Raw genomic sequence first — 10430 nt, 5'->3', positions numbered from 1 at the left:
CGCTGAGCTGTATATTATGACTTCTGATGACTTCTGTGGACGAGGAACATTTAGCACTTCTGATTGGCCATGATGATAAAACAAGGATTAATGATCTGTTACTTCAGTCTACCAGCCTTGAATATCTATATCCTCTGTCATTTCATAAATAGTCTAATGAATGTTTAAGTTCCCATGGAGTTTCTGTTTTGTGTCAATTTCTCACGAGAAGAGAGCTGACATGATGATTAGCAACTTTCTAGTTCCTCCTGGGTGAACATGGTGTTTGTCTTTGTAAGAAAAACTGAGAGAAGGTGTGTGTTTAGCAATTAAATATTTCAGTTCTTATGGGTCCCCGTATCACGTCCACTTTAAATGACGACATAGATGGAAAGGAAAGTAGAGATAGCGGGAGAGAGAACGAGGAGAGCGCAAAGGAGGGAAAAAGAGGTTATGGGCAGAGTGAAGGATAAGGGTGAAGGTGGGGGAGAGAGGTAGTGGGGGGGTGAAGAGGGATAGCAAAGGAGGAATTAATAGGTAGTGGGAGAAAGATTGAAGGGGGGGAGAGAGCGAGAGAGATGTTGTGAGGGAGAGTGAAGAGGGAGCGAGAGAGGTGGTGGGGGAGGGATGGTGGTGGGGACCCCCACAGGGCTGCTGATGGATGTGGGACTCCTGGGGTTAAGGGGAGGGCAGGCAGACCTTGTGCCGGGCTGCAGAGTGGCAGCTACCTGCCACTCATCTCACACACTTGTACGCGCACAAACACACACAAACACAGAAATAGAGAGAACAAGAAGACAATGCTAATGGGAGGATGGGAAGGGAACATAAATACAAAGCAACTAGCAATAAGAAGTCTGACAGTTCAAGACATGCTAGGCCTAATGCTCACAGATGAATAAAGTTCAGCATAATGAAATTGCCGTCAATGAGAGCTCATCAAATACATAAACCCTTTCATTTTCACAGTCATTACACCTCTGTATAATATTGCTGACCATTATCTATGGTGAATTTAGAGACTAAATACTGCATCAGTTCAATAAATATCTGTTGTTGTTTGCTAGGCCTACTATAATATGTCTTTCTTGTACCAACGTATTAGAGTAGACAGACATGGTGCCCCCTGGTGGTTCACATGAGTAACTGCTGGCAGGGTGACAAGGACAAATGATAGTGTGATTTGTCAATGACAGTGTTAAGTCCATCCATTATAACGTGCTTCAATAGTCCTTCATTAAGCTCTATAATATTTTAGTACGCACTCACATGCATGATATGGCGGCACCTGATTGAAAGAGGGATTGAAAACATTTGTAGTCTCCGTCTCGTCCAAATCATTTCTTGCCTATTCAGTCTGTTTATTGGATTGGTTTACTCAACAGACAACACATAACGTATCAATATTAGACACCGGTGCAATTCAATACCGAACGCATATATTATTTTCATAATAACAATTACCCAGACATGACTGTAGCCAGGGGTAACGTTAGGCTACTGGTTGGCCCTACACATTCATTTAAGAGCTAACAAACTTCAAATGATGTCAATCAAACGTTAAAAGAGTGGCGGGGCTCTGGGCATCTGTCTGACCATCGTGTGGCTGATAACAAAACTCTGGATCTGACCACCTGAAACGCCTGTGCTTGCTGGACCACAACCTAATAAATGGAAGGCAGTCAATAAACCAGAGGTTCTTCCTGGTTATGGATATATTCTAAGGGTCACATGTAAATAAAGGTTGGGGTGGGGTCTGCATTTAAGGGGATAGTTTGGGATTTTGTCAATGAAGCCCTTTATCTACTTCTCCAAGGTCAGATGAACTTTGGGATACCATTTTTATAACTGCATCCAGTATGAAGGACGCAGTTTAGTGAAAAGACTGGAAGTCTTCAGGGCTGTAGGCTACTCCAATGCTTTCAGTCTTTGTGTTAAACTAGGACTAACCATAGTTAGCGTTGGCTCAGGAAACTGCCCCTAACTTCCTTCATATTGGATGCAAAGACATAAAAATGGTATCAACAAGTTCACTTGGGCTCGTGAGGGGTGCAGTGGTCTAAGACACTGCATCTCAGTGCAAGAGGTGTCACTGCAGTACCTTGTTCAAATCCAGGCTGCATCACATCCTGCTGTGATTGGCGGAACAGTTGGCCCAGTGTCGTCCGGGTTTGGCCAGGGTAGGCCATCATTGTAAATAAGAATTTGTTCTTAACTGACTTGCCTAGTTAAATGAAGGTTACATTAAATAAAAATAAAAAATCTGACTTGAAAAGTAGGCTGGATAAAGGGTTTCATTGCCAAATCCTGAACTATCCCTTTAAGGGGTCTTCACGCTTCACTTAAATAAATAAATTAATTGAGTGATTAATTTGAACACTTGGTCTCTAATGGCCCATTCACCCATCCTAGGTGAGAACGTCCTCTTGCACAAAATGTCCACAACGATGAAAATGGTTCTGTCTGATTTCTCTCATAATTAAGTGAGTTTTCGTTGAAGAAGTCTGTTGCATTCGGGACATTGTGACTGAATGATCAATTGGATAGGCTATTCAATAGGCTATCGTTTCAGCTATACTGTAAATTTACCTTTTGCAAAGATATTCATGTAGCCTAATGTTTGTTAATCTACCCTAGTTTTCTTCGTTAAAATCCCCAATGCCTAAGAGCCCATGAGGAGCATCGGGTGAGGAGCGGCTGTTTAGGCAAGTGGAGATGAATGGTCTCCCTTTATCAAATGAAGGGAGGGGGTGTTTAAAAAAACGTTAATCGCCTGTAATCCTGTTAATATACCAGTCTCTCACTTTTCTTCGGCAATACACAAGAGACAAAGCTAAAAAGTATCCATAGCTAATCCCAGTGACATATCCCAATTGCATCCAAAAAACGAAAAATATTCATATCTAGGCATAATGTAGCTGTAAACTAAGCTATTGCATAACATTCGCATTGATGGAAAGAGGCTATTGTCCTGAAATGGACTGCAATTTTATGTTTGGATTTTTCTCTTTCAATTTGGAATATACTTTTTTAGGATAATCTAGGAACGTTCCTTTAACTCGTTTTTTATTTCATTAATTCACAGGGTCGTTTCGGTGAAGAAGCGTCATTGCGCGCTGGGTACGCAAGACTCCTGCTTCTCCGCAAGTGTTGACTTTTCCTCAGGTGAAGATATGTTTTAAACACAGGGGGAGGAGGGACGCTTTTGTTCTGCAGAAAAGGGGGGCTTGTTCCTCGCAGATCGCCCTTCCATTTTAACCAGGGGTGTGAGTGCGAACAAGGGGCTGACATTGGAGCCTGCGATGGGAGTAGAGGAGGGGAGACGGGAGTCGCCAGTCCTGCACTACCGAACACTGAAGCAACATCACCCGCTCTGAACGCACGGGACGCGCACGTTATCCACCACGCAAAAGCCAGATATAAACTCTCTACAACAGGATACACTGGATGATAGCGATTGAGGATTCTCTGAAGGAATTACAAAGAGATAGCAATCTGCAGCAAATTAACTGTCATCTTCATTGGCTTCGGATGACCTTGCATTTGTATCCTTATTATTAGAACACTCATCCAGCGCTTTCTTTGCCAAAACTTGAATGCACCTCTCTTCTAAGTAAGTGCACTTAAACGTTGCTAATCGAGAGGGCCGCCTGACAGATAGACAGTTATTATCAATAATCATTTATCATTCATCATTATTATCAATTATCATTGTCACAGTTTCACATTTTACTGGCAAGGTTGTCGATCAGTTGTAAGCGTCAGCCTTGCCAAAACAGGCTATGGACATTTATTTGACATGAAATGTACCCACATTTTTACAAAACAATAATAGACTTAACCACTTCTTCCACCATCTTTGGTCGTTTTGGATTTTAATGAAGTTTTTGAAGAGCGACGACTTAATCAATTGCAACCGACACCAGTGTTTCACACAGCTTACCTTTACCAAATAACCTCGATTTTGGAACACTGCAAGCCCTGTGGTCTGTATTTATCGAAGGAACAATCAACACAATCAACATGCGACGCCTCCCTTCCCGGTTGAGTTATCTGTGAGTATTTCCTGCGAGTCTCAATTATGTTGATTAATGTGCCCTAATGTATTATAACTCATTAATTACGCTCTTTTTCAGGTTCCTACACTTCTTCGCATTCTGTTACTATGCTCAGGTATGTTCATATGCATGCTTTGAAATAGCCCAAATATTTTGTATATCAGCAGGCTTTGTGAAAATAATATAGCATTCTTGATTATGATTTTAAATATCTCACGCGTTTTCGGTAAATTTGCAAATAATTTACAAACTGTTCAGTCTATCAGTGGATTATTGGATACAACTGTAAATCTCCTTGAACAACAAGTAATTATTTTACGCATCTTGAAAATTCGTATAACTAACCTACATCAAATGTCACTGTTAAAACATATGGTTAGGTTTCTGGGGGTGAAAGCACGGTGTAATAATGGCGAGCAGTGAGGGAGAGAGAGACGAGAGCTCACATAATTTGTGATATAACGACACATCAGATGGGTCCCACCGCGCAAAGGGCAGCGGGCGCGCTGCATGCCGCCCGCGTCACATTTTGGCACGACGTATGTTGCGAACATACTGCCCTCGCGCAGGATGCGTGGGCACAGAATGGGCATCGCGCGGGGAAAGGCGAGTCTGTGAAAAATGTCGTGGGGTTCAAATATAAAGGCCAAAGTTAATTCCTTCGTTGTCCTCCTTGGAACAGAATGAGTGCGTATGGCTAAGTGTCAAATAGGGAAGCTTTTAACATAGGCATTAATATGTCAATTTGCTCCGTTTAATGTGAGGGAAATAATGAGCATTTATTATGTAGGCTATAGCCTGTTTGATATTTTGGACATGTTTTTTAACGTCTACCTCCACTCACCTTTACGCACACGCTGTTGCAGATTGCGCGCCCTTTTTAATTTCTAGGTTTTCATGCTTTTAATTATGCATGCATAATTTAAGGAATGTAAGGCCTTTGTATCGGCGGTATATTCACGTGGTCTATTGCATGTTATAAAGTTATGTGTTATTATAGCCAATCATGCCAAGTAGGTCTAAAGAAAATGGGAAACATCCCTCCAAATTTGCTTCTGTTGGGTTTAGAGCTAAATAATGATGCTATTATTGCTTAATACATACGCTACTGTAATTACATTGAAGCAATTTTTGCAAATGCTGATTGTGATGACATTTAATTTCTGACAGGTAACCAATCAGTCCTCGCCTAATTTCACGCAGCATGTAAGCGAGCAGAGCAAGGTGACAGACCGTGTGAGCCGCAGGTTAATTCGGACCTATCAACTTTACAGCCGAACCAGCGGGAAGCATGTGCAGGTTCTGCCCAACAAGAAGATCAACGCCATGGCAGAAGATGGAGACATACACGGTAAAGCCCAATATCCAAACTTCATGGATTTGTTTCAAGTTCCTCATTTTTGTCGGTTTTAACTTGCCGAAATCCATTGCTAATATTTCTGAATCTCTAAACTAACCTACTAAAATAAACGTATGTCTACAACAGGCTTAGGCTATGCCTATATAGTCACAGGGCCTCAAGGCCCATTTTGGCACAACAAACTATCATGTGCAAGAGGTTAGTAGCCAAATGCTTCCTGTGAATTCTACAGAAATGTTTTTTCTCTCGTCGTTTTTGAACGGTAAATAACCCGGCTACTGTATCAGCTGGTATTGCTAAGAAGAGGCCTCAGACCGTCAAAAAAATGGTCAAATGGATTGAAGATTGTGCTGTCGGTGATTCTCCAGAGATACTCATGTCTGGAAGAGCCATTAGAAATAATCATCCTTCAACCTCCTGAACATTTCCTGCATAGCTCTCCAGCTCTCTCTTTCCTCTGACCAGCTTCAGAACCAAAATAGGGCCCACCGAATTTTCAACCAGCCCGCCTGCATTTGATCTATTAGCTTTGCATATTCACAAATTAACTATTTTTATATTAGTGGATTTTATATTTTAAAATTAAGTCCATTTTTTGGGTGATTTTTCGTTGGGCTATTCCCATTGCCATTAAATAGTGTTAGATTTAAACATAATTTGGCAGCAAACTGGACCTTTGACTCTGTGTGTATGCTGCTGTAGGTCCTGTCTAATGTGGTGTGTATTCACACTTGTGTGTGTTTGTGGTTTGCACCAGAGGGTGTGGAGGTGCTCGGGTCACCTATGCCAGTGCCACCTGTACCATGGTAGCCGGTTGTACTTGTGGGTCTAAAGCTGTGGCTTGCATGAGGCGTTTATGGCTTAGCCCCACACCAACCATCTAACCATAACCATAACTCAGTGACCACGTGGGTGTGCATGGATCAGGGAGTGGGAGTTAGAATCTCTAGTAAGGGACATACACGTGGCTAACATTTTGAAACGACATTGTGCCTGTCTGTTGAATTTTGCCGTGTTTAACAAGAACAGGGGTTGAGCAGTAAAATTATCAGATGCACCAAGGGTTATTCATTTCTCCAAATGTTGGTCCAGGAATGTGTGCCATCATCATGTAGGTAGGGGGATGGGAAACCCGGACGAGTAGGGGCTGCCTTGGCCGAAGCTAATGGGGACCCTGATAAAATACTCAATCATAACTCTTAGTAAGGGTTCATAACAAGAACAGGGGTTCTGGGTAGACATTGTGTGCCTCCGTGGAAGGCAACAACAAAATAGATAAACATATTTTAGTTTGGAAAATAAGGATATCGTGTTTTCAATGATAGAAGCAGTTGTGAGACTAACAGTATCTATGAACACACATTAAGATAAGCCATTTAACACGCTTCTATTTATGTCCATCTGTCTCCAAGCGTGATCTATGATCTATGACAGAGATGAATGTGGTGCTTATGTGTGACGTGAGTACAGATTTAGAGATAAAAAGTTGATAGTCCTTCCAGGATGGCCTCTTTAGTTTTCAAAGAATTGAGGTACACATGTTTTTATGATTGTGCAAGATTTTAAGCTTGCATAAATCCTCAGGAATGGTCCCCACGGGTTTTGTGTGTGTGTGTGTGATATAGAATTTTCTCTTGTAAAAATATAAACTGAATCAGCTTAACCGTGTCTTTAAGCAACATCCTATTAGCCCTGGTTGATAATAAAACCCCTTTGTTTCCTCAGCCAAACTTGTCGTAGAGACGGACACGTTTGGAAGTCGCGTGCGGATTAAAGGAGCAGAGACAGGATTCTACATCTGCATGAACAAGAAGGGAAAGCTGATCGGGAAGGTAAAGAGAAAAAAAATCCTTTGAGCACTGCACTGTGGGTAATGATCTATGGTAATGCCAGAATGCTGCCCTTTTCCATTGGCTCTGTTTTCAAGCTTCTTAAGCTGTGGTTCCAAGGTTGGATTATATTGTAGTTCTGTTTGGGTTTTCTAAGACTTGTGGTTTTGTATGGCGACTCGGCAGCAGTTCTCACCATAGTTCAGTGTGGCTGTGGTTCTGTTTGGTGGTTCCCTACAGCTGTAGCTCCAGGACTGTCCACCTCTGGTATGTTCTGCATGGGAGAAGGTTAGAGTCATTGTATGCTGTTGGAAGTCACCTCCTCTGTGTAGCGTGTTGTGGGTTCGAGGGTGTCTCTGCTCCTCTCTTGCTGTGCTGGCTAATAAACAGGGCTGCCATCTCCGCCCCCCTACAGAACCCTGCCAGGTGCACCATCTGCCCTGAGCTGCCTCTCTCTGCCATACCGGCCCAGCAACAGCCTGTGTGTGTGTTTGAACGACTGTATGTGCATATTTGTGTATGTTTCACTTGCTTTCTGGCTGCATGGGATGCTAGATTTATTTTTAACAGCCCATTTTGTCCAGCTAGGTTGTTGAGCAGGTTTAGCTACATTAGTGTTGCCGGTGTGTGACGTGTCCCAGACCAGTGGAGGTTGGGCTGGAGGGGTTGTGGGAGGACGCAGGGCCTAGCTACTGCTCATAGTACAAGAGGACAAACCCCCCTTCACCCTCAATGTAGAATACTAGATCAACATCTACCCCGTCGTATCATTTCTCAAAATGTAGAGATAGAATAAATGCAAGACAACCATGTATTTGATTGTACCAAAGGGAGACCAGAGTCGTTTATTTCAGGATCTATTGATTGATATTCAAGTCGATGAGCCCTTTGTGGTTCGATTCAGCCACAAACGAGACAGTGCAGCGCTAAATAGAAGGAAATCCACAAATGAAGCCGATAAAGAACTTGGAACTCCTCAGGTATTTCTGCTATGATGACATGTCTTAGGCTGCTAACTCTTGAGTGGTCCTCATGAATGCGTCTCTGTGTTTACTGATGAGGGAGACTCCTTGCTTACTGTCATCCCCTCTCTGATCTGAGCCTGTAATGACTGTAGCATATGCTTCATGCGTGTGGAGAGCGCTGCATGCACACGTGTTTGTGTGTGTGTGTGTGTGTGCGCAGGGACATACTGTTCGGGGTAGCCTTCTTACATCTGATATTTCCTATCTGTAAGTCTTCAAAGAAAGCTCCTTCAGACGCTCCGACTGACCTGGTGTGTGTGTGTGTTTGTCTTTCAAAGAAAAATGGGCAAGGCCGCGACTGCATCTTCTCAGAGATTGTCCTGGAGAATAACTACACAGCGCTGAGGAACGCACGCTTCGAGGGTTGGTACATGGCTTTCACCAGACGTGGACGCCCCCGGAAAGGCTCGCAAACACGGCAGCATCAACGCGAGGTCCATTTTATGAAACGACTGCCTCGGGGATCCAATCCCACTCACCCGGCCCAGCACAAGGCCTTTGACTTCGTCCATTACCCCTTCAGCCCCAGGACTAAACGCATACGCTACTCAGCCGAAGGCTGAGGGGGGCAGAGAGGGTGAGACAGAGGATAAAAAACAATGACTGAAGCAAGAATTAACTCCTTTCCAAAACCTCTAGAGACATTTGTTTTGTACTGAGCGTTACTATACCTAACATGTAGTTTTTCTATTTTTTTTTCAAAAAGTACATTTTTTAAAAGATAAAACCCAATAACAAATATATTTTTGTACCTGATACTTTTAGTACTGATGTGTTGTTTTTAGATGCACATAACTCATCATCGAACATTTGGGGTGCTGACATTTTAGTAAAGCGTGGACTTTGTATTGTCTCTCTGTATTTTGGGTTGTGTTTTTGCTTTTGTTTGACTGTTCAGAGTCGTTTGGACTCACACCTGCTGCTCCAAGAGACTTGAAGGGCCCTGATCGACCGCACTGCCAGAAAATGCTGCGTTCAGAGACACATACAGTAGATACAGTAGATACACACACACACACACACACACACACACACACACACACACACACACACACACACACACACACACACACACACACACACACACACACACACACACACACACACACACACACACACACACACACACACACAGCATCGATGCTGCATTCAGGAGCGCCATGTTGAGTAACGTTGTGTTCAGTATCACACACAGCCACAACACCTCTGTTGAACGCTGTGGTGTGACCTTGCTACTTTGGGAATTCTATAGAGACAAACGCTGTTAAAGCTAACAGTGCTTTAGGTACACACAATGGAAAATGTGGCAGCTATATTGATAATCACAGGTTTCCTGCAATGGTTATAACTGTAAATTAGAGGTGTAAAAATGCATTGATATGTCGGAAACCCCCTTTGTTTTTGTTACCCTGTCTGTTTTTATACATATATAAATCTATTTTTATTTTAAGGATGTGTACAAATAATTTTAACGATGGATTATTTATTTAAAATGTGTAATAAATGTACATTAGAATACTGATATTAAACTCTTGTTTGTGATGTGGTTGTTTTGCACACTTTGAACAGTAGGGTTGTGTGGGTAAAATCACTGGAAAAGCCAGAAAAAAAGCCATATTGCCACCTATGTCTTGTGATAATTGCGTTGTTCGCTCTATAACCTGTTAGTTCATATGTCTTGCCACCGTGATTGAATACTGTATGCCTAAGGCCGAGACAATAAGTAGACACAGTGGCAGAATTTATTCAACCATACATTTGATTCATCACAAAACTGGAGAGCAACCTCTGTCTGGTGAAGTCCACAAAGCATATTGCATGTAACAAACAGTTACATGACCTACAGCATGGTGAAGTAAGTTAATGTTTCCTATATTTTTGAACTACTAAACAACTATTGCTTCAGAACCACTGAGAGTTACTGCGAGTCGCACAGAATACCGGAGCTGCCTCCACTATTCCAGCACCATTTACATTTCAACATCATCAAATCACCTAAGCTTAGTCTACTACAGTGACAACTAAAAGATACCAAAAACAATTTAGTCCAATCGACATAAGCTAAATATGATGTGGCTGTCCATGATTTAGATATTTTTTGTGGAATGTGTGCGTTCGCGCAAGTAGAAAAGACATGTTGACTCATCCTACGTGTAGACAAACGCCAATGCCATCCTCC

The 10430-nt window shown here is 42.4% G+C and overlaps 1 protein-coding gene across 3 annotated transcripts; it reads left to right on the top strand.

Annotated features, from left to right (window-relative positions):
* The first annotated feature begins 3187 nt into the window (after positions 1-3187).
* On the top strand, positions 3188-9774 carry LOC124040790 (fibroblast growth factor 8-like). Of its 3 annotated transcripts, none has more exons than XM_046357889.1 (6): positions 3188-3592; positions 3906-4034; positions 4116-4152; positions 5241-5388; positions 7123-7229; positions 8530-9774. In XM_046357889.1, the coding sequence occupies exons 1-6, from the start codon at positions 3576-3578 to the stop codon at positions 8812-8814; spliced, it is 723 nt and encodes a 240-aa protein (XP_046213845.1). In that variant the 5' UTR covers positions 3188-3575; the 3' UTR covers positions 8815-9774. The 3 variants fall into 3 exon arrangements, with proteins under 3 accessions (XP_046213845.1, XP_046213846.1, XP_046213844.1); XM_046357888.1 differs by having other exon boundaries at positions 3189-3592; positions 5208-5388; XM_046357890.1 differs by having other exon boundaries at positions 3188-4034; positions 5312-5388.
* Positions 9775-10430: the final 656 nt, after the last annotated feature.

This window comes from Oncorhynchus gorbuscha, linkage group LG08 (genome assembly GCF_021184085.1).
Source record: "Oncorhynchus gorbuscha isolate QuinsamMale2020 ecotype Even-year linkage group LG08, OgorEven_v1.0, whole genome shotgun sequence".
NCBI lineage: Eukaryota > Metazoa > Chordata > Actinopteri > Salmoniformes > Salmonidae > Oncorhynchus > Oncorhynchus gorbuscha.
This window is presented reverse-complemented; position numbering and strand designations above follow the sequence as displayed.